This window comes from Poecile atricapillus, chromosome Z (genome assembly GCF_030490865.1).
Source record: "Poecile atricapillus isolate bPoeAtr1 chromosome Z, bPoeAtr1.hap1, whole genome shotgun sequence".
Lineage (NCBI taxonomy): Eukaryota > Metazoa > Chordata > Aves > Passeriformes > Paridae > Poecile > Poecile atricapillus.
Window position 1 is genome coordinate 34,199,091 of NC_081289.1, and position 25,462 is coordinate 34,224,552.

The 25,462-nt window shown below is 34.3% G+C and overlaps 1 protein-coding gene across 2 annotated transcripts in view; it reads right to left on the reverse strand.

Annotated features, from left to right (window-relative positions):
- Nucleotides 1-2,066: 2,066 nt before the first annotated feature.
- LOC131573138 (protein O-mannosyl-transferase TMTC3) overlaps nucleotides 2,067-25,462 on the reverse strand; it is a 29,978-nt gene continuing 6,582 nt past the window's right edge. For both annotated transcript variants that reach the window (XM_058826777.1, XM_058826776.1), the window contains 14 exons: nucleotides 24,329-24,446; nucleotides 23,520-23,736; nucleotides 22,196-22,414; nucleotides 18,073-18,172; nucleotides 17,271-17,386; nucleotides 15,472-15,644; nucleotides 14,391-14,643; nucleotides 11,448-11,596; nucleotides 9,478-9,598; nucleotides 8,757-8,868; nucleotides 7,899-8,002; nucleotides 6,538-6,707; nucleotides 5,527-5,753; nucleotides 2,067-4,017 (listed from right to left, as the gene is read on the reverse strand). In XM_058826777.1, the coding sequence (XP_058682760.1) occupies nucleotides 3,206-4,017; nucleotides 5,527-5,753; nucleotides 6,538-6,707; nucleotides 7,899-8,002; nucleotides 8,757-8,868; nucleotides 9,478-9,598; nucleotides 11,448-11,596; nucleotides 14,391-14,643; nucleotides 15,472-15,644; nucleotides 17,271-17,386; nucleotides 18,073-18,172; nucleotides 22,196-22,414; nucleotides 23,520-23,708 (2,745 nt within the window). In that variant the 5' untranslated portion in view covers nucleotides 23,709-23,736; nucleotides 24,329-24,446 and the 3' untranslated portion in view covers nucleotides 2,067-3,205. The remainder of the gene's footprint in view (nucleotides 4,018-5,526; nucleotides 5,754-6,537; nucleotides 6,708-7,898; nucleotides 8,003-8,756; nucleotides 8,869-9,477; nucleotides 9,599-11,447; nucleotides 11,597-14,390; nucleotides 14,644-15,471; nucleotides 15,645-17,270; nucleotides 17,387-18,072; nucleotides 18,173-22,195; nucleotides 22,415-23,519; nucleotides 23,737-24,328; nucleotides 24,447-25,462) is intronic.

Consider the following 25,462-nt stretch of genomic DNA (forward strand, 5'->3'; position numbering starts at 1 on the left):
CTTTATACATGCCTGTTGGTAGGAAAATTTTCCTAATCTTCACAATACTAGACTACTTTCCTGCCCAGCTAGTAAGAAACAACAGACAAAAAAAACACAACAAACAACTAGTAGTGACTGATCATGTTTTTAACTGGCGGTAATGCAAAGAATATTTTGAACCTAAGTAATCCTTGCAATTCAATCTCAGGAGTTTTCATGTACAAAACAGACAAAAAGATTATATACTCAAAGGTTAGTCTACAATTGGCACATTGTCCCTCTGCAACTGCACAATCTCCAGGTATCCAAGTGTCCCAGCTATGTGCATGCATATCCAATTAATCCATATTTTGAGCCTATCTATGCATATACTCACGTGCAAAAGATCCAAAAATAATCTGACAAATGCATGGGTCTGTATTCAAATCACACACTCAAATACGTGTAATACTTAAAATGCTTACTCTGTAGCTGTATGTCTAAGTTGGAAAAATGTTGTGTATGGATGCAAAGATGATATAAGAAATCCATTCCATTTTTTCAGCAGCCATAGCAATTGCACTGTATGATTAGAGAACTACAAATTATTTTAGTATGCTTGTCCCACTTTAGAAATTCCTACCTCTGGCATGTTTAGTGAAATTAGGGAATTCTGAAAAGGGTTGGTATTTATAGTGTTTTGCACATGATGATGGCAGGAAGAGAAAATATAGGTTGAACTGGGAAGGGAAAAATACCTGTTGATTATTCTGTCCTACCTGCAGGCAGAAAAAGCCAAAATTATTCTCTTTTTGATAGCTTTCCTATGTGGAAATTCTATTTTGATAGTTTTTCACAAGCTATGTCACTTCAATTTACTGAACCATTTTTCTTGTCAAAGCTTAATTTTAAAACGGCTGACCCATCCTAACAGGATAAATACAACTTTTTATTAAAAAATACTTGTTTTTACTAACATTTCTTTGAAAGAGACAAAGGGGTAATAGAACTGGAGAACACACTGAAAGATATCCAGCAACCTTCAGTTTACATCCATCTGATAATTTTAGTTAAACCTGATGGCACTTCTTAGCATCAGTAAATCTAACAGCTCCTGATAGTACCTGAAGAGCTACTTGGATGGTCAGGATGAGACATGACAGAGGCTCAGATGCAGAGACCGAGACTGTGTCTTTACTCCTCTCTGCAATTTATAAACCAAATAAAAGTGGTGTGGCAATGGCAATAACAGGAGCTCTTCATATAAGAAGGGAGGAGAATTCTGACCTTCTCTATCAGAATACTATTCATACTACTTAGTTCCAGCCATTTTCAAATGCATGTCTGTTCATCTTGCCCAGAACACTGGATAACCCCTTTGTAAAACAAAGATTTGAAGGAAGATTTAACATGCAAAGTTTCTATAAAAGTCAATGTACTTGCTATTGCCTAGATACAAGTATCTGAGTTATTCACAGACAAGTGATTTTCAAGGTGTGGCCAACAGATTCCTGTGAGCACTTCTTTAAAAGTAGCACCTAAATTTTCTTTTGTATGATGAACAGTTGCACACCACATAGTTGTTCCTGTCAGCCACTTGTAAATCATGTTTTTTAAAACACTTCCCCCCTCACCCCCCAAGTTGTTACCATGCAAGCAATCACTGTGCTCACTTTTAGAATGATACATAATAAAGAAAAGGTCTGTGCAAGGAAGCCCTTTACCCATTTAAGATCTCTCCCACAGAGATAACTATTAAATCTTACAGCTGGATTATTGCCTGAGGCAGAAAGTTGAGCAGGTACAGAAAGAATTAAGTTTGAACTGCAGAATTGCTAAGGAATACTTCCACATTATGAAATAAGACAAAACATGAAAAGCAAGAGTTAGATTTAATGATCAGTGAGAATTACGACTGAACTCAGCTCTTACACGTCTTTTCTTTCTGAGAATTAAGGGAAACATCAGGTTTAGGTAATCAATAGCATATTTAAGCAAAAATATATGCATCACACATGGATAAAAGCAATACTGAAATTGCAAAGATTTTAATTTCCTGTAAGAAATTTAAATGATGCACTAGCGAAAAAGTGTAAATGGGAATATTTTAGTAGTCAAAATAAATATTTAATAAAAACCACAGACCCAAGACAAAGTATCAAAACAACAGAACTTAGTATTTGAAAGTATATTACCTACATTGCCTTGTGTTAAACATGACTAAATTCAGTGGTTTAATTACTATCACACTGCCTTGAGCAAACATTGCTTATATTAGTGTTGTAAAAAGTCATGAGAATAGAAATACTGTTGCGATGACAGAAATAGCAAAACCAGATTGCTATAAACAAGGAAGAATTTACTACACCAAGGAGTCAATCCACAGCCATTGATACAAAGTCAACAAAATGGACTACTGCATAGCATACTGGTTACTGTACCAAGGTGCATTTATCAGCATTCAATGAACTGGGGAAGAAACCACCCTTTTTAATATATTTTTTTAAAACAATCAGATGATTGACAGTTGAAGAAACCCCACACATTTCGTTTAAAATAAAAAAGCAGATTCTAAAGATCTTAAGAGCACTGAAAGATTTCTTACCAGGTAAAAGAGTACAAATCATTAGCACTGTAAATAAAGAACACCTAAAAGTTAATATATCATTCCATATTTAGAATGTAACTGAAAATTTTAGTGTGTTGTTGCATCCTCCTATACTACATCCAGTGGCATTTTGATGACTTTGTTAAGTTCTGGAAACAAATAATGCAAAAAAAAAATTATTTTTCTTGTTCAGCAGAGGTCTAGAAAAATTTCAGCTGATGTGTAAATTGAAATGTAGATAATGAGAATACAGATTTGTTGGGGGAAAGAAGGAGTGCCTGGTTTATCCCAGTAATTCACCATTCAGTTCTTTCACTGAGTCTTTGAAAGTAACATTACTTAATATCCCTGGCTACCAATGACTTTTATGAGTGCAATTTTCTCACTATTAAGGATTCCGCATTGAAGATTTTTCTCAATCCTTTATCCTTCAATTCCCACCCATCCCTCCATCATATTTAAAAGCTGTGGTTTTCTCACATAGAGCATTGTAATGCCTTTTGCTGCTTGTTAAGGGATATGCAGTCAACATTATTTCTATTTTCAAAGCACTGAGAACACTTTCCAGTTGGCTCACAAATTAAACAATAATTAAAAATAGTATTCTCCCCTTATTCTTTTGAGACATGGTAAAGACTATTCTCCATTTAATATACGTTCAATTTCTTCTAGTCTTTTCAAAGCAGCAACTCTCTTTTTTTCAATGTCTTTGATTTCTTTTGTAGATTTTTTGGGAGTCTCTTTGTCCACACTGCTTTTCTCTGTTGATTTCTTATTTTTGGAGTGCTCTTTATTATCAACTGTTGATTGGGTGGTTGTCTTCTCCCTTTTTGCTTCTTTCAAATTATGAAATGAATTTTTTTTTGCTTCTGTAGCTGCAGTCCCATCTGATGGAAGTGATGACTGTTCCACAGCACCAAGTGCTGCAATTTTACTTCTAACTATGTTTAGATGACGCTGAATATACTCTTCATGAGGTGCCAGTGCTAGTGTTTCAACCAGACATTTTTCTGCCTTTATTAAATCTTTTTCTTCAAAATAAACCACACAAAGATTATGTTTTCCTTGTACATTGTTGGGATCCAGTTCCAAAATTTTTTCAAAACACATTTTTGCTCCAACAATATCCTTCTTTTGGTTCATAAGGATATCTCCTTTCAAAATCAGACCTTTGGTATGATCAGGGTAGTATCTTAGTAGCTCTTCCAAGACAGGCAAAGCCATCAATTCTTTTCCTGTCTGAGAATAAAGCAGGGCCAAATTGAACAGAGCACTTCGGAAGTTTGGCTGTAATTTGATAGCTTTCTTCATCCATGCCTCTGCTTCCGTGTCTTTTTTGTCATCCATTGCTAGCATACCCAAATTAAAGTATCCATTTGAATCCTGTGGTTCTTCTTTCACATAATGTAGCAGTCTTTGTTTAGCTTCAGGTCTAAGTCGAGCATCACCTGAGTGAAAGAAAATGCATTTAATTTTCAAGATATTTCCTGAAATATTTATTCTGAAGGATTTTTAGACTGTAAAATGCTAATCTTTATACAAATTAAAATGCAACTGCAAAAGGGAAAGGTTTTAAAATGCTACTTTTTCTCATTGCTGTGTAACAGCAAAAGCAAATGTCATCTACCTTCTTTATATAATGAAACTACATGGAGTTGACTTCTAGCCAAAGTCAGCATCATTGCTCTATTAGCTGTTGAATGATATCTAGGTTTAGTGTAACAGATACAGGAGGTGTCTCTACAAGCTTCAGAGAAATTATTTTCACACACAGTTGAAACAGAGCAAACATCAGTTATGACAAACCAGTTCTTACAGAGGCAAACTTTGAGTGGAAGATCTCATTTTATGTTTTATATTTTATATATTTTATATTTTATGAAAGAGTTTAGACAGAGAGCACATAAGGTGACTTCTAATGTTGCCAGGCTAAAATATCTTCTAACACCAAAACAATAAAACCTGTAACCCCTATATTTTAATTTGCATCAAAGTTGAAAAAAAATTTACTAAAGCAATTTTATCTGACAATGGCAGAATTAGCTAGATATGCTTCCGGTCTGTGCTATTTTACTGAATAGTACAATGAACATATTTTAGTAATGAATTCCAGACACAGACTTACTGAAGGATAGAGGAGCTGCTTTCATTTGCCCTCTTTCACCTCCTAAAATAATGCTGCACCTTCTAGTACGAATGAGTAATAAATAGCTAATATTTCTGCTTGTTTGAAGCTGCTTGCACTTCCACAGACAAGGAACAAGGCACATCTTGAACTACCTAACTTACACTGTGAGAAGAGATGGAAAATTGTCAAATGTCCTCAGCTTCAATCAACTTTGTTTTATCTGTCTTAGAGGCAGTTTACCATGTCAACAAAAGGAAAACAAATCTTAGCAGTTCACTTGCAAAATACTCTTTGCAGCAGCCTTAGTTCAGTAAGGGCTTACCCTTACTCACAGAACTATACATATGAAAAAACAGACTCATGAAAATTCAACTGAATTCATCCTAGTTGGCAGTATCACAGAAAAACCTATGAAAACATTCATATTTCTAGAGTTGTATTTAAGCTCAGAGATGTAAGGTAGATTTTTGAGTCAATAATTAAATCAATCACTATAAATGCGAACCAGGTGTTTAATGTATTTTACTAAACATTATCTTTAAAGATTATATAGGCATTATTTTGAAGATGTTTGAGTAACACTATTCTTTTTATGTGTAAGATATACTGTAAAACAGTACTTGTATTGAAGATGCTGATTAGCTAAGGTGTATGTACTTTGCACAAATTCCATATGCTATAAATTACAAAGCTATAATAGTTTCTTTTTTGATGATGCTATGTACTTCTCCGTTACAAAGACAAGAGTTAATAAAAAAAAGTATTATTAAATAGTATGGATTCTATAAATGCAAATATGCAATATGCACAGAAGGGACAATTAACATACCAGATTCCTGCATTAGCAGCGCGGAATTGAATAACGCCAGTTTATGCATTGGGTTGAGTTCTAGTGCTCGGTTGAAATTCTTCAGGGCTTCTGTTGGATCTTTCAGTTCAATGTAAACAATTGCCAAGTTGTACCACAGGTCTGCATTGGTTCTGTCTAGCTCTAGAGCTCTAAGGTAAGCTTCCTTAGCTTTCAGAGGTTTGTTCATTTTTAAAAGTAATTCTCCCCTGTTGAAGAATAACACTTTTATTGTTACCCATATAAAAATTGACAGGTGTTTTGAAAGTTTGCCTTCCTACAGACAGTGGATGTCAGACAACAGTGTTTTTTTAATTTTGCTAGTTGTAAGTACAAAACAATACAAGACCCTCTTTTACGTTCTGTTCCTAAAGCTATCAACCTTCAAAAACATGTATACAACAAATGCATAATTAGGACAAGAACAAAAAAAGAAGTGATCAAGGTGCCTGATTTGGCTCTGTAATTACACTGCAAAGCTATAGTTCAGGCATCTTTGAACCTCCCTAAGTCCCAGTGGGAAGCACAACAAATAAAATAGTGGACAGAAGCCTCAACGCCCACATGCATATTACTCTTAACTAAAATGCAACTAATGTCAACTAAATAGTTAAGACTTGCATTTTCTGGACCAACTTTATAAAAAAGTATAAAGAAGGCTTCATGATTCACACTGACCAAAAGCTTTTTAGTTCAAAACTAAACTACAAAGTTAGAAATTTGAGTTAGAGATTCATAAAGAAATCTAATAGAAGCTTCTTTCTACACAATGTTTGACTACAGAACCTACATAGAAATATGCCATTTGACACAGGAATTTAAAAGAACAGAACTTGTAATGAATAATTGATTACTGTCCCAAATCTCCGTCTTCTCACTCGGAAACAAAACAACTTCAGCTAATTGAACTGTACAAATTAAATACTGTTCATACTACTGTAAATACAAAAATGTTTATCCAAGAATATGTATCGCTAAAATTGGAAAATATACCTGCTGATGTAAGCCTGCTTGAAATCAGGCCTCATACTAATTGCTTGTCGATATAACTGATCAGCTTCTTCAAGGCGAGATTCGTTTGCTCGAATTAAGTTTGCAAGATTGATATAAACATTTAGATGGTTAGGAGCAACTCTTGCTGCATACTTTTTTCCTGGAATAATCTGTAAAAGAGAATATATGTATCAAACACAAATGAGCAAAAATATTTAAGATGATCAGTATAGAACTCTTTTTCACTCTGACACATTTTTTTTTTAGGGTACTACTGGACATTAGTGTGTAGGCTCTTGATGACAAAGAGCAGTAATTATTTTCCAGAAAAATCATATTGAAAAATAAACAATACTTTTTTATTTTTTATTTCTATGAAAACATAGATATCTTGTACAATATTAAAGATACCAGTTAATTAAGTTCTGCTACTACTTAATTTGGCTCATGTAGATAGCCATTGGAAACCAAGCAGACCTTGCAAAACCTTCCTCAGTCAGACAAAAGTATTTCCTAAAGCCTAAACTGACATTGTCAGACATTTTCATTCCTTTATATAATCCTTCAGATTAAGAAAAGTGTAAATAAGATTTTACAGCCAATGACTTGCCAGAAAATGAATAGTGAGAAAAGATGAAAATGCTATGACATTGCAACAACTGTACTGTTTATACTTTATCCATTTAGAATCTTCATACTGTTTCACAAAATAAACTTTTAAATGCCATGTTTCTACTCAAAGGGTTGCTCATTTTTGTTGCCAGTCTCACTTTCACCATAGCTTTTATTACCTACACACATTCAAAATACTACTCTCTTTTTCTCTAAAGAGCTTGACCGAGTAAAATTTCCTAGGTATAAAAATAACAAATAGGAAATGTAACAAAACACATGTTTATAAAAGCATGTTTGGGCCAAGTTTCTTGTTGCTGCTGTGGCTACCTTCTCCAACCTCAAATGCTGTATTTTAGGCCTTCTCTGAAGGGCTCAGAAACTCAGTCACCATCAATGTATTAGCTGTAAGTGAAAATAAACCAACTGTGACTATAACCTGTAGGTTTTGGCTGCTGCTTTCTTTTATAACCTCATTTTCAGAACAAAAAAAAATAATAAAACAACCCCCAAAACATAACACAGCAGTATGAAAAGTAAATTAAAATAGTTGTATCAGAGTTCCAAGTCAGCATTTTTTTAACAGCCATGAGTATATACAGCCTATTTTTTTCATAGATAGCTTTTAAAAGAACACTGATAAACTTTAAAGTATACAGCCACACAGAGCCAAAGAAAAAATACAAAAAATGTATCACAAATTATAGGTTGTGTCCTGTGGTGGTATATAAAATCAAGTTACTAATTACCTGTGGCATCAATGATTTAGCAATCATATATGACTCTTCAGCTTCTTTAGTTTTGTTTAGGTTCTTGTAAGTTCTTCCTACATTCATGTGGGCACCAATATCATCTTAATAAAGAAAAGACTGAAATTTAAAATATTTCCATGCACTGAGTATCATGAAATTAAACACCTCTGCATTCAGAGTAGTGTGAAGTACAGGTACTCTGACAGAATATCCCCATCACCAAAAGAATAAAATAATTCTATCATTTTTCATCTTAATTATGAAGCTAATAGTTTAACCATGAACTAAAGAAGGATTATAAAATTGTGTGGGAAAATAAATATATTTTATTTTACAAAAAATATTAAAGCAGAAAAAGTATAAAAAGTTTGAGGTTCTATCATAGTTCCCTGTATCTAATTTCTTGCTATAATAGAGGCATATAAATTGAAAGTTATTTATTAATCTAAAAGGAAAGACTGTCCAGTACTACCTAGAACTTCTTTTTGCAACAATATGCAAAATGGATTAAATGTGCATTTTGATATTATCTAGTTTTTATTTTCTTACACACTTCCTTAGTTTTGGATAAAAAAAAAAAAATTTTATACTACATAAGAAATCACAGTTTAAGTTCATTCATAAAGAATGTCATACAAGGAATAGTTTTGAAAGTACTTGCAGCCTTTTATAGATAAAAACCTTTTCCAGGGGACTTTTTAAATTTATTTCCAAAAACCCTGGATCAATTAACTTACTATTTGACATTGCTTGAATTTGCAATTGAAGAAAAACAGTCCATTGAGAAGCTGTTAAGTAAGCTAAGTATACTGAAATACTCAAAGTGCAGAGATGGCAACTAGTTAAATGTTTTACCTGGTTGCACTTGTGTGGCCTGTATGAAAAACTGCAGAGCTCTTTCAAAATTTTTTTCATTTTCTAATGCATGCCCCACATTGTTCCATAGTTTTGCATTGTTCTTATTTACCTAAAACCAGAAAAAGATACCAAAGCATAAGGCATTAAGTTGAAATTAACAATTGAGTTTCTCTTAACAGTTATCTTAAGACATAAAAATGTACTGCAAATGGCAGATTTCATCAAGCTTCTATATAGAAAGAGTATCAAAATGCAACATATAGAATGATTACATTGATCTTGTTGTGCAACATAAATTTGTTTTAGTTATTTGCCCCTAGAAATACCAAACAACTTAGAATTCATTGTAACTGTTATCAGATATTTTGCAAACTGCCTTATCATGTCACATGAACGTCGAAGAAATAATTCTATGCATGAAACTTTTTGTAGATTTTTGTACTGAAACATATCCTACTTTCATCCAGACAAGAGAATAAATTCAACTGCTTTGACACAAGAAAAATTATCACCTATTTTCTGCACAGGAATTTCTGTGTGCATCACAGTGCTTTTAAAGCATTCTAAAATGCAACTAATTAGATGCCAATATTCTCAATATAGAAATTAATGCACAGAAACAAGCATAATTTCTGTCCATTTTTATCATGTTCCACTGCAGTTTCTTAAGAACAGCAATAAGAAATTCCCATTACCTTTTCCAAACAGACTACAGTACCTTTAAAGCAGACATAAACAAAGTGTATTCCGACTCCCAATCCCAGTTTCTGTGTAGTGTTTTTAAGGCATGAGTGAATAGCACCGCAGCCAAACAAACCCAAGAAATTTTTCTTAGCACACTATTAAATAAAACAAACAAAGACTTGTTGTAAGCACACCAATAATTCTAATTTTTATTAGAATAAGTATCTCATATGCTAAAAGGCAAACGAAGGACATTTGTGATTAGCACATTCTAGAATTTGAAAGGAAATAATGTTCAATTTCAAATTAATTTGACCCCAGGACAACCTGCTTTTGTTATGTCCATGCAACTTAAAAAGAACAAGCCCAATTCACATAACACAACAGAATTTGTATAAAATGTTTACAGAAATTCTACCTCTCTTAAAACTTATCTGTAATTTAGGACAATAAATATGATACCTAAAAGTGAGGTTCTCTAAAACACTATACAAAATGATAAAAAAATGAAGAAAGCAACTAAAAAAATCACCTCATACTTTTGTTTCACATCAGACAATTCCACACATTCTTTACTGCACACATGGCCAATCTTTCCCACACTGCGGAACACACCGCAATGGAGAGGTCTGTGGAGACTACCCAATCTTCCATAACCCCAGTGCTACTGTAATGTCTAAGCAGGAGAAAGATTTAGTGTCTTTCTACCAATTTTATTTTTAAAACTGCAAACTGGGGCAAATATAACTCTCTGTGACAAGTTTGTCAGGAATAATTTTCATTTTGTGCAGTTTGTTTTTCTGGAGTTTAAACATGACAGAAAACATACACTTTAACATGCTGATAATTTGGTTTCTGGATTCTAATTCAATTACAAAAAAGATGTCAAACATTCAATAGCCTTCCCACAATTACGAATATCATTTGTTTTTTAAAAAAAAAAAAAATCTCATTCTTGAGTGGACATACAGGTGTTCACCCTTAACAGCTATTTCTTACACTTGACTTATGGAACAGTTGTTCACTCTGCTACCTAAATCTCAGGAGTTTACTAAAAACTGTAAGGTTTTTTTCCCCCCTCCACCTCTTAAAATAAACAAAATGCATATTTTGACTACCATATTTGGTTTTAAAAATATTAAAAGTTAAACCGTAAAATTAAGTGAGTAATTCTAAAACACTACCAAAGTGATCAATGAGAACAGGCATATACAGCAATCTGTATGCCCATCAGGCTTGTACAGAAGCTTTTTTCTTTCCACATATTTCTAAAACAAGGAGTCTTTTCTTTCTCATTCTTGAGAACTGACTTCCAGTATTTTTGTAGTAAATGACACTAGCTACCTAATTTTTCTCCCCAGCCACCCTCTCCTGGTTCCTTGCTTTCTTTCATATCAGTTCTATTTTTTTGTCTCATAGTGGGATTTGTGAGAAATATACCCTCCCACAATATATTGCTGATTTGTCATTATCCAGGTGCTGTCAGTTTCAGCAGCTGTTCGTGTAAATTTTACTACAAGGCCTAATCTCTAACAATAGCAGACAACATAGAATGCAAATTTCTGCCTTTCCATTTGTCTGAATTGCCATTAGCATGCCATTGGGCTAAGAAGGTTAAAGCATTCACATCAGTGGGAAGTATGTCCAGATCAATGCAGAAGATATCAGAAAACACAAAAGCAAGTGCAAAACATGCTTTTAGAGCACAATTTTTAAGGAGAAGTTGTTAACCAAGGAATTATTTTTTTTTGAACAAATACTGAATGGCTCTGATATCCATTCCTAGCATGGCATTTCTGAAAATTTAATCTTTTACTGATTAAATTTTCAGACACTTTAATTTGTTGGCACACATGCATTGTATAAACTTCATTCAGTAATCACCTTTGAATAAAGTTAAAGCAGTTTTGATTTATATTCATCTCCCATTTTCATAGGAGTTAATCATATTTATGCCTACGTAAGCTTTCCCATTAGGGCTTTTATCAGTATGAATTTATTTACCTTTTATTTGATAATTTCTTCCATCCATGTGCAACTAAAATGCAGAATCCCATGCTAGGAACATATAACACTCGTTCTGCAACTACGAATCCAACAGGAAAAAACAGGTTTGATGCAGGAATGAATGGCAGAACTATAAAGCAGAGTGCCTAGAAAGGAAATACAAATAACATTAGTAATCACGAAATTGGCAGTGAGAAACTGTACCAAAGATATAAGTAACAAATCCAAAAATAATTCCATAAAACCAGACATACATAGTAGATATTTGGTCTTTCTTTTAAATATTCAGATCTGTTTTACATTGAGATCACTCCGAATATGGCAAATAGTAACCTGCAAATGATTCTATTCCTTACTTGAGGGCTTGAAAGTCTATTTCCTTTTCTATACTACAAAAAGAGGACAAATCAATAGAATCAAAAGATTAATTAAATTCAAAAAACATTGTTTTATTCCAGATACAGAAACAAGACAGCATAAGAACTTTGGACAATATCTAACAATTAAATATTTTTATCAGCTTGAGGCATAAAGCAGCTATTTTTACAGGAAAATAGAGTCTATCTCATGTTTCTGTAAGAAATGTGAATTACAAAATCAGAATTAGTCACTGAATAAACATCAATTTTTGGACAGAGCGTTAAGAGCACCCTGAAGTATTTGAAAATTTGAAATTACAATGAACTTAAGAACTACACAATTGTAGTTCTTAGATTGGGAACTGACTTCTTATCAAAAAATTGTATTTATTAAGAGACAAAGAAATCCATCTGCTGCAAAGAAAGTGGACATGAACAGTTGCTTTAAGTCCTGGGTGACTGTTAAGTAGCAGCTTTCCAATCTCTGGTTCCAGAAAAGATGTGAATAATTATTTCAATATATCTGGCCTCCAAGTTACCAAGAAAAACCCCACAAAAACAAACCTACAGAAATGGAAAGTTTCTCTGAAGAAAGAGGAATTTTCTAGAAACTTTCAGTACAGCTGGCCGATTTAAGCATGACATTAACTGCCTCTTCCATGCTACAACATTTAAATAATCCAGTCTGGAAATCAACCTGGAATTACATGCATAAAAATGCAACACTGATTTAAAACTTCAAGTAAGATTTTATCTTGTGTTTCGAGGATACTTTAAGAATATGCACGTGGATCATGAACATAGCTCAGCTGCTGATCCACAGCACTTCATTAAGCTCTATGAAAACAAAAGCACAACTGAGCCTCACAATGTACAGAATACATTGATTACTTTGGGATATTAATGGCTTACTGGAATGCAGCAATAGGCTTTGGCCTATCATATTATTTTCAATTAATATTTAATATAAAATATTGCATTCCCATTTCCTATGAAATTAGCTTCCAGGCACCTCAATGCTGAAGTAAATCAGCATCATACTGAAAGTTATATATACAACGTAAGTATAGATTAAAGGAAAGCAACTGGCATTAAACCAGGACTATATTGTGGCATTGAGGCTTGCATGCTGGAGTGAATGATCTCAGAAAATCCTTCCTAGAAAAGGCACTTGGAATAATAAAAACACATGTGAAAATACCACCCTCAATCAAAAACTAGCCAACTTACACCAACATATGCTGACAAACCCATCAACCCTTTCCTCTTGTGAGCTTCACTGGATAGGGAACAAACAGAAATACAGGGAAAGAAACAGCCTTAAAATTCAGGAGCTGTCCTATAAAAAAGTGAACCACTCCCCACACACATTTTTCCTGCTTACAGTGAAGTGGAGAAAAAATTATGCCTCAGCTTATATAAGGAGGAAAATGCAACTACTCCTTCGTGTATTTGAAGTGCTGTAAAACTTATTTTCTAAGCATGTCACCTTGCATATTTATGATATCAATAAGTTATCCAAATTTCTTCTCTTCATACACAGTTCTCAAATTCAGGACAAGAGATTTCATCAGCAATACCAGATATAATTTTCACTGGTTTTCTCGTGAAATATATTATCTCATTCCAGTGACAAGACAAGAAAAAACATATGAGTCAGAACTATAATGCTAGGCCTTTTAGAAGTGAATCAAAATTTGTCAGCTGGTTAGCAAAGAACTACTTAAATCTTAGGTTATGAATAAATATTTCCACCCATCTGAAACTTTTGTTGGCTGATTAACATACAAAAAAAATACATTATTTCTGAAGCAGACTAAGATAAATGGATGCAGGTTTTTTGTGCACATACCTGCACCACTGAACTAATAAAAAGTATGGTATCAGGTTATCATTAAGCTTGAAAAAATCTGCAATGGAATCAATAATTGATAACTGTTTTTTTCTCAAAAATACTAGCCCCTTTGATCCTTCCCATTTCTTCCAAAATACTATTTTCGGTTAATACCTCTCAGTATTAAGATCACATATAATAGTGAATAGACAGACAGGAACTGATCTTACAGCTTGACAAAATTAGTTTTTCATTATAATATGAAAACAGCTTACAGAAGAAAAGCAAAACCATAACAAAAGTGGAAACCTTATTCCTAAATGCAAAAATATGTCCTTTCTTTTACACCTATGAGAAAGAAAATCAAACCTCTTGCTAAATACCCATCATGACTACTGACATTTAAATAAAGTAGGCAGCTTGCAGAATGAAAATGCATTCTGGTCCTTGAAACACATTTAAATTCTATGGAAAGCCCCCATGTGCCAGTTGAGCTAAGAATCTAAGAAGGGCTGCAATACAGTTTACAAATACATATCAAGGAGCATATTTATTTTCATTTCTGACAATCACATACTTAATTGCAATTTAGCAGTTTGTTGCTGGACAATTTTCCTCTTATGTGTTCATTCTAGCCCAAATGGAGATGAGCATAGTATGTGTGGGCCACAGCAGATTACGCATGTGACCGTACAAACTGAGCCACTTAATCTTAACAAAATGACAAAAACAGTGCATCATTCATACCATCAGTACTGTCTTGGAGGAATCCCCAGGGTATCGGAGACTAAAGACCATCAAAGATCCCAGACAGCAAAAGAAGGTAAGAGTGGCAACATTTCTGACATCTAACAAAGACTCCACAAGAGGAATAGTTCCCATTGTCCAGTCACAACATAATTCTGAGGGATTGAGAAGAAGCCAAGCATTTACAGGCAGGAGGTAGTTGAAAGTCAGCTGTCTTGCTGGGGATGGACTAACAGCAGCTGGGTTATCAAACCTAAAGCAAAAAAAAAAGGAGAAAAAGGAGGTTTTCATGAAGAAAGATATGGTCTTGAGTCACTTTGTGGCAAACTTGAGAGTCATAGCTAGAACTACTAATTAAAGACATGTAAAATATCCTAATCTTGTCAGGTGTGAAACCATGCATGATGATTCACTGAAGAGAGGGAAAGAGCCTCCTCCATGTTTATGAAACTGTTTTGGGATATAAACAAAATAAGTTTGGAGAAACAGAATGATATACACCTCAGGTTGAGTCCAGTGGTCCTTGCTCATGTTTTTAATAGTTTGTCTCATTTTTTCAGGGACAGTATTAGATTATTTTATTTCTACATTGCTCAAACTTAAGATAAATTTGTTTTTCAGCTCTAACATCATTCATATATACTTATCTCTAAGTAGTCTGTCTGAAAACAACCATATTTTCTGCATAGTACATACCTAAAATGCAAAATATATATTCAGTATGTAGAAGAATTAAAAATGAGGAGGTTTGGAGAATTCAGCCAAGGTTCAACTACAGAGACAATAAAAATACTTAAGCAGTAAGACATTTAATTTCTGAATTACTAAGAGGAACTATCAACTATAAACTTTTTTAAATGGCTGCCTGCTCAGATACCTCACTAGTTTTGACATTTTGGTCAACATTTGCTGAAATATATAATTTAGCAATTTCACAAAAAATTCAATATTGTACAGACATTGAATAATAATATTAAAACAGGCGAGTAACACTTAAATTCATACATTTTTGGCCATATCATTCCAAATTCATGAAGTCACATTTATAACCAACTGTAAATAAGAAACACTTTACTATTACCTTGTAAACACTGGAAGCTGAGACTGGATAACCTGGACTCTGACAACTACAAGCAGGAGTGTACTGAACATTAGGACTATGAGCTTCAACAGTGTTTGAAGCATAGAGAAAGGAATACTGCCCTTCCCTCGAAGAATCTGTACAGCTGTGTCCAGTAATGCTGGCAAGGTGTACTGCAAATCAAAAAATTGTTTATAATCAGACAAGGTACTCACCACTCGCATTAGAAAAATATGAGCTATCTAGTATTTTTTTCCTTGTTTTTTTCTAAATGTCAGCTCCCAATACTTACTTAATTCAGCTTCTTAGTGTCTTCATGACAAGACCCCAAAATAAGCCTTCCATTCTAATAAAATATTCAAGTATTCTTGCTAACACTATCACAGCTGAACCTGTACACCTGTAGCTATTTTGTGCTGACAGATCAAAAAATTGTACCATCTTCAGAGGCTTGAAGAACTGAATCAAAACCATGAAATAAACTCTCAAGAAGAAAAATCATTATTGTCAGAATTATCAGCCCCTCTGAAAACTTGCCCTATAAACAAATTGCTTACGAATGATAGAAATTCTGTTCACTTCCTGATTAGCCCTAGCTTTCTATTTTATGCCCCTACAGCAGTAAGTCTTCACTCCTTGCCTCATGAACATCATAATATTGCACAGTTCCCCTTTCTACGAGCTTATTTCTTCTCTATGTACCTCTTTCCCTTTATCTTCATGACTTCTGCTGCTGCTGATTTATCACTTCACGTATACCGGTTGGCTAAACTACAGAAACTGAAAGGTTTTTGAGGACTGATAAAACTCTTAGTTCATGTGACACCTGTGCTTGCAGAAAAAGCCTCAGTTTGGGTTTTATCTTTCCTACTCAACTGATTTACATCTTACAATCTTGCTAAACTTTAGTGAAAATAAAGATCAGATCAAAAGTTACTATAAGAAAGGAAGAATAGGGTGAAAACCAGTCACATACTCGTGATTTCCTTAAAAATCCAGCTAGAAAATTGTATTTTAATTCACTAGACCTGCACAGGCAATAGTTATAAAGACATCTACGTGATTTTGGTATTTTGGCCTTGATTATGTCTCCCCAGGATAGACAATCTTTTGGCTTATATAGGTGCATTTTTTTGCAAAATTTTCCTGCAAGTAATTAAGGAATAATAACTATAAAATTTTCTTAAAATATGCAATGCTACTTTTAAAATAGCATTTATTTTGATTATTAAAAATTTAGAATTATTTAATTACAGGAAAACCTTGCTTCTTTAAGGAAAAGTTACTATTAATTTAAAGGCTTAGCAATGCTTAAAATTAAATATATCAGATAATGGTATTCTTAGAACAACAAATTTCTTAAGAATATTACTCATATAGGACTACTCTAAGACATCTAGTTTCTCAATAGAAAACAATGAAATGAATTTGTATAAAAGATGTTCTATATTTTTACTACAAGGATTAAAAATAAATAATCCCCCACCTTTATGCACCTCAAGCTTTAATCAAGACTGTTACATGCTAGGACTTGCAAATCTGTCAGCAAAAACCGTAGACTTCCATTAAGACCTGACAAGTCTTTACTGAATATATTTGGTAACATCCCTACATGGCATGTAAAGGACAACTTGAAAGCCATTGGATTCCCTCACTGTGAACCATCAAACATGAACTGACTCAAAAAAATTCTGAAAAATATAACAGAATTATTGGGTTAACCTTAATGGAGAAAGATCAGTGTTTCAAAGTACTTAATGTCTCATAACTGAAATCCACTTTATTTTTCAACAGCTTACCCCTTGAGCAATAAAGACTTCATACACACAACATATCCCCACCACTGTTATTCCTTGTTCTTTACACAGTGTTGCAACAGCTACTAGAAATACAGTCACTGCAATTGGAGTCCACACTGCAAAAAAAGAAGACGCTATTGAAAATGTTCCATCTTACAAAAACCACAAACATTTAATAAAGGAAATTAATCTAGAAAGCGAAGGCTTTGGCTCCTCATGTTTGAATATGCCATGTTCTGTAAACTTGTTTAGTATGTAATTTCTTATGAAAGATGACCAGTTTTACTCTATGGAAAATAATACATACGCATCTTTTTTAAAACTGCCTCCCTTAAATTGAAAGAAATAAATGAAGGGTAAAAGACTAATTTATAATAAGTAAAACAAATATATCAGTAGTTCCTAAATCACCAGAGCACTTTTTCAAATTGAATACTTTATAGGGAGTCATGATTTCTCACTATGTCAATCTGAGTCTGGCAAAGAGGGAAGCCTCCTTCATGTGCACTGAAGCTTTGCAGCTTGTGACTGACCATCTGAGGCACCTCAGCACACTTCCACTTAAAAAAGTCAGTGTAAGAATTCCCTAGGGCAGGTGTTATAAAATTAATTAAAGAAATGCCTAAGTCTTTGGAAAAAAAATTGAATTTATAATGGAAAGTAGTATTACATGGGTATCTTGGGTCTGAAAGGGTTTTGGTACACACTTGGTGAATAACCACTACACCACAATTATGGTTTTAAGAGTGTTTTTATCAGTGATAAAGAAACTAAATTATATCTCTATTTGTCAATCATTTACCTATGGTATTATCCGGCCCTTTAGACTTTGTGTATGACAAAAAAGCAGCTAGGAAAAAAATAGATGATAAAAGCTCTGCTCTGCCCACAACTCCAGTTACCTGAAAAATAAAAGAAAAACCTTAATTATTATTTAATATTTATTTAATATTATTATTATTTGATGTTTTAAGATAGTGTTTGTTGAGTTTTTACTAGTCATCTAAGTATGTTATTTATATGTTACTACATATTTACTATTTTATAAATCTAGCAGATCTTTAAGGAAGTATTCCATAGAGCACAAGAGTTACCAATCCCCAGGAGCAAGAAACAGGGTAAGGAAAGCAAGAGGTCAGTGTTGCTGAGTAGAGAACTGCCAGTCAAACAGAAGTGAAAGAAGTAAATGCCCAGGCAGCCGAAACAAGGACAGGTAACCTGGGAAGAATAACCTGAGACGAAGCTCAGTTGTGCAGAAATGGGATGAGGAAGGCCAAGGCTGAACGTGGCAAGAGACATAAAGAGTAAAGACATAAAGGTTTCCACAGGTAGCTTAACCACAAAAGGAATGTCAGAGGTATATCTCCCCATGTCAACAGTGCTGAAAAATTGGTTACAATGGACAAGGAGAAGGCTGAGGTACTCAACAACATTTCTGCCTCAGTGTTCAATGGCAATCTCTTTTCCCTTGATGACAGAGAGAAGTGGATTTTATGAAATTCAGATAAGCGTTAAAATGCATACAGCAGAGACTTGTTTCAGAGTCCCCCCAGAAATACAGATTCATTCCCATTTCAAAAACTTTTTTCAAAAAACGGTAAGGAGAAACCAACAACCAGATATGGAAGACAGGTCATTATGCTCACGGTTATCGCACTAGCCAGTGTGTTGACTATAGTACCTTCTAGAACTACCATTTCTCCTCACTTGTCCTCTCCTGTAGTGCCTCTGATTGCTTCCAAATTTTTACAAAATAGCTGAAAAATAGCATGCTGTCCTGAAGTAGATAATCATATTTAGCTAAGGAAACCACATAGCTCATGATTTAACTATGACAATGCTGAAAACTGACTTTTTACCATCCGGACTTAGCTAGAAAATTTTATTGCTAGTACATTCTTGGTCAAGCATGATTGATCCAGCAAGCATAAAATGCGAAAGTAACTCAGTATCCAAGGTCACAGTGTAAAGAAAAGCATTCTAATCTGAATCTAAAATCATACTCTAGTACTTCTCTTGGAACTACTGTATGGTTGCCAAAGGATTCACTGAATTACGCACAAAGTATGTTTCACAATTGGTGAGACACCACAGTTTGGATTAATATTTTGAAGAACATCTAAGTATTTGTTTCCAAAATATCTTAAGATGTTTCAAAGATTCCTGGTCTGGATTCCAAAACTGTCTAGCATTAAGACATTAAAGAGAACTTTATCCGTAGATCAGTTGAAAGAGAACATTAACAAAGCATGTTGGTGTGCCTCCACAGTTGACTGCCAACAAAAGAGAGGTTCTATTTCTGGATACAAACGTGACTTATGAGAGAAAATTACAGCACTCACAAGTCTAGTTGACATCCTGTAGATATAAAGGTAGTTTACATACTCAACTGATTTCTCAATCTTGCTAAACTTTAGTGAAATTGAAGATCAGATTGAAAGTTACTACAAGAAAGGAAGAATAGGGTGAAAACCAGTCACATACTGGTAATTTCCTTAAAAATCCAGCCAGAAAATTTATTTTAATTCACTAGACCTGCACAGGCAATAGTTATAAAGACATCTACGTGATTTTGGTATTTTGGCCTTGATTATATGTCCCCAGGATAGACAATCTTTTGGCTTATATAGGTGCATTTTTTTGCAAAATTTTCCTGCAAATAATTAAGGAATTCTGGCCAGAACAGTAGCAAAATACCTAGGAAGACTGAACTGGAATTTTAAAGAAAGGACATATGAAACTATGATGCTGTTATTCAACCCATTTCCTAAAAACTTCTTCCTCAGAAAAACAGATATTACCATTGCAAGAGCCTAGCTTCTTTCTGAACTCACGCAGAAAATTATCTTCTACTTATCTGGCTCTGCTAACTTCTCCAGGAAAAATCTGTTTATTGTAAGATAGGGAAAGGGTTGAAATATTTATGTATTGTATCTGCTGTTGCAAACTTTTAAGCAGGTGACTAATAAGTAGGAGATTAATTTGAAGGAAATTAAGACCAAATACCTTGCAATTATAAAAGATAGAAAAATCCCCAAGTCCTAACATACATCTCATTAGCTCCTCTTTTCTGTGTAAGGAAGCTTCCACTCGCTCTCCTTTTTACACACTGCAAAAGGTGAGGGTAGGAAGAAAACAAGCCCTTATCTGACTCTTCACTGAGTACCTAAGTACAACAGCAGGGGGATTCCAGCAGAATTGAGTCTCGCAGAGTTTCCAGGCAGCACCACGCTGCAGCGATCCTTGTGTTGCAGTGCCCTCACGTGGCCGACACCAGGCCCTGCACACCCTTCGCCAAAGCGCTTCACACCTCCGCAGCCTCGCCTTACACAACTGGCTTCTGGTACACGACGGGCCCTAGGATTGTTACGGTATTTTTACTGACTCGGATGCACAGTACCAAAAGCGTCTGTGCTACTTATTACTTCGGGCAGAATCTGAAAGTTCTGGCATAATAAAGAATCACTGATATTTGGAATAAAAGTGATAAAATTACACTGGCTGATCTAACCTGTGAGCCACTAATGTAAGTCACTGGCAACTTGCTAACGCTGCTGCAAAGATGCTACCGTGTTTACTACAAACGGGCAAAGACAAATTTGGCAGTTTAAAGCATGTTTTTTCAAAGAACCAGAAAACCAAATGAAATAAAGGAATTTATTTTATTTAATCCGTATTTTATCCAAGTTTTTATGGGGGTTTGTGCTTTGGAGTAAGCAGAAATTTTTAGGTGCTTAACTTCTGCATTTTAAACATTCCATTAACTTCTAGCAAGGACATATTAGCAGATTAAATAACAGCCAACTTTATCAACTCAATTCCTGTAAAATTTGCTCAAAATACATGGATGCAAGCTTCTTAGTTATTGCTTAAAGGGATCTGTACTATTAGCGAATAAGAGAGAGATGCAAATTCTTTACCCAACAAATCAGGACCAAGAAATATACAACATAAACTAAGAGCAAACCCCTCTCATTTTATTAAAATCAAAAGACTATGCTTCCCCCTTCCCCACCCAAAAAAACCCCATCCACACAATAAAGTGGTATCACCTACAAAGAAGAAAAAGAGTAAAATTTTTAGTTTTCTGAAAATAAGCTAATAATATTATAAAACAAGAGATGGCTTTGAAACACCTGTATACTGAAATCCAGGAAAGCAAACTGGAGGGGAGCAGAGATAACAGCAGATAATGCCACAAATCTGCTTTATCAGATCTTCTGGCAGAAATAAATCTAATGAATGGTGATCACAAGACTTCATTTCCTCCACAACACTGCAAGCCTGGTTGGCCATTAAAAAGCATATAACCAGAAAATTTGCAAAAATAAAGCCTTTTTTTTTTTAAATTGCAGTAAAGAACTCCTTCAGAATCAAAGAAAAGGGGAGAGAAATTTATTTCTTCCTTATATAGGAATAGTTAAAATAGTAGAAGGCTCAAACAGAATTGGGCCTAAGCTGGCTATAGCACAGCAACAGCAATCCTAGAGAAAGTCCCACTGAGACAGACACATTGACATAAGAGAAAGCAGACAGAACAGACATGGTGATTAGCCAGAAGGGATTCTGGAAATGAATCAAGAGGCATTCATAGTATTTGCAAAGTAGGATACTGGATGAATCATCACAGAACACAAATGTCTACGTAAACTGAAGTCATAAAAGCCAATGTGCATAGCAGAGGCCTAAATTATTTAGTAATTAAATTCATGTTTTTTTAATTATTTTCCAGTAGCTGCATGTAATATAAAACAACTCTGAGCATGAAGATTTGTCACTTCCATCACTCACTGCAAAGGGAAGACTAAGCATAAGTCAAATCATATTTTCTGGAGTTACATATATATATATATAAGCAGATATAAACATCATGAAATTTAATTAACACAGCTCAAACAAATTAAGCACATCACAGCTGTACCTACCGCTTCAGTATGTATTGGGTGCACTGCAAAGAGCAATGATGCTACTATGCTGCTCCTGTTGTCCAGGAAGAGCTTACAGACCTTGAGGAAGACTATGCAAACCACCACATGGAAGACCAGATTTAGAAAGTGGTAGGAGACTGCATTTAACTCGCTGAACAAGTAGTTTAAGCGAAATGTTAGAACTGTGAGGGGACGATAAGACTTATGACTCCTCTCCTGAAAGAAAATAAATAAATAAATTAGTCACCACTAACTTACAAAGTAACATTCACTCCAAAATACCTTTCTAAACACCTCTCCAGATATGAATCCCCTTCTACTATCAGGCATCTACTTTAAAATAAAGATATGAGAATCACTAGCCCAAAAAAAAAAAAAAAACAACAAAAAAACCCATCTTTTCCACTAGACCTGGTTAAGGATTTTTTTTTCCAGTAAAAACATGTTAAAAACTACTATTTGAAACTTTACTGGTGGAATTTAGGAACCTACTTAACCCTCAATGAATACAGAACTAAATGGCATCTGGAAGCTTTGGTTACAGGGTTATATGAAAATTATGTATCAGAGCCTATTTGTAGAACTAGCATATAGTGTGCCACAAGGAACTAACCCCATAGGCTATGAATATAAGAAAAGATTATAAAGTGGAATGCCTTGATAAGCAGAGAACTTATGAATGGGAAAGAATTTTTATTTATTTGCTCAGCAATAACACCATGAGTGACTTTTAAAACTGTACCAAAATCCTTTAGCCATTGTCATTTAACAGTTTACCAAGAGCTTCAATGCCAATGCAGTTTTTCAGATTATACACAGCCACTCTATATGGGTTACAAATTAGAAACTCTGAATTCATATATACATATATGTGTATATATATATATATATCTTTACACACCGAAATAAATTTAAAGTATTCAATATCCTAATTCCAAGCTTTGTTGCTTAAGCGTTATCTTTCCTTTAAGACTGCATTTAGAAATAAATACCCTTGTATGTCAACATCTAACTTTTGCAGGAGAAAAAATGGTCAGTTGTTCAATTTTGATATTTTGATATTGCGATTACATAGGAAATAACATCTTGCAGCTATGTGCTGTCAGTACAACTTTATTACCTTATTTTTTTATGGAACAAAGGCAAAGACTATAAGCTACATGTGTTCCTGATATTATTGTACAAAACACTAACACCACCAAATTTCATCAAATCCAAGCTATTCTGTTAAAAGCACATTAGGAAAAATAAGTGTAAAAACACTGTGCAAGGTTTTTTTTCAATTTCCTAAATGTTTCAAAGTGTTTCACAAACCATTTACCTCAGACATTGGAGTGCCCCAGAAGTCATTCTGAAACAGATTTTTTAACGGAGTAGAAGGATGTAAATCTTTATTGTCCAAAATTGCTGAAACATCATCAAAAACAAATCCACAAAAGAGACTGTTCCAGTAGCAGGCTGCCACCACACCAACTATTAGTGCTGCTTCCTTCAGGCTTACGTCAGCCATCTTCTCTAGGAGGTTTCATGGACAAAAGCTGAAACATATGTAGACAAACTTGAGTAGTTTTACTTACTAAACTTGATAAAGAAAGTCAAATTAAGGTATCAAATACTTTAGAAGCTAATGACACTCCATACATAAAAGTCAGTAAAAGAGAAAAGTTTCCTCAAGTCATACATGTAACATAGTTTAGTATTTAAAGTAAATATTCTTATTAAAATATCTCACCCTTAAAATGCCTTACACAAGGTGGATACACTGCTTCTTTTCATGTTTTACTTGGGTGAAAGAAAAAAAAGCATTGATAATAAATTGTGAAGTAGTTTTCAGCAGACAACCCTGCAGTTCAAGGGAGTGCTGCAAAGTGATAAACTATGAAAAATAAGTTTTCTAGAATCCTGAGTAATTTAACATACACAAAATTCTAAGTTAGCCAAGGCAGATAGTGTGTCATTTACTTTTCGGGTTTTGGTTTAAAGGTCTTTTTCAAAATACTTCAAAAGCAATTAAAATTTAACCAAACTTCAAACATTCTGATGAACAAACAAGAAACTTGTAGAACTTCATAAACGCAGGGGTTCAAGGACAGATATAGGACATGAATAACAATAAAAAGCTAAACTTACCATTGAAGGTCACACTAGGCTCATTTGCATTCTTTGTAGAAGTTCACAAAAAGGTCATTTTTTTTTCCTCAACTCTGCCAATTGTGCTGATATCACTGACTGTTCATGAGACTACTGCCTAAAAAACAGCATGCAAAAAACCCAAAACAAACTTTATTTTTCATTATTTTCCTTCATCTTGCATAAACTTCCTAAGCCCTAGAAATTATTAAACAGCAGTTTTATGATTATTTACAAAATATTTTATGGGTGAACTGATCAAAAGGTGAAATTACTGTGCATTGGGTTGTTCGAAAATACTGTTCTGCCTTGGAAGAGTAAGAAGGAAACTACAGGTCAAAGGTATTTCTTTTGACCACTGGTTGACACTGCATAGACCACTGCAAAACCATTGGGACCAAAAATAGTGAAAAGCCACAGACAATCAAACATTGGCTTCATTTTGAGAAAACAGACCTGACTGAACAAAAGTATTTTCCCCCAACCTGTAGAGGGAGAGCATCTATTATAGGACACAGAGCAGCTAATATTAGCCAGAAAATGCATATCCACAGAAGCCTTATGCTTATCACAGTTCACACATCAAAGCTGATGAACTATTTGAAAGCTACAGTCTGCTTTATTGTCCTAAACTCCGATGATTTTTTTTTTTTCTTTGGTCTGCTGGGTTTTTTTTAAAATTGTGCTCAGATTTATCATAAAACATGCTGAGCTGGAAGGAACTCACAAGGATCACTGAGTCCACCTTCTGGCCCTGCACAAGACGACTCCAAGAATCACACCATGTGCCTGAGGGTGCTGTACAAATGCTTCTTCAACTCTAAAAACAGGCCACAGAGATCTAGATAGGTGATCTTGTTTGTGGTTTGCAGTGTAGACCTGAGAGCATGACAGTCACTCATCACCACAGCTAGTGGCAAAGGAGCAGTTAGTACAGGAAGGAATACAATATGCAGGTTCAGCTAAACTAAAAACTAGGACTTTGATTTCAAAGAAATCAAACCAAACCATTTGGTGTTCTTCACATAATGGCAGTTAAGGTTTAGTAGTACTTGAAGCACTGGCTATTGATGTTACTTCAACCAAGAAAGCTTTTTTTAAAGCTGCCACCACCTTTGTGATTAACAAAAGTAA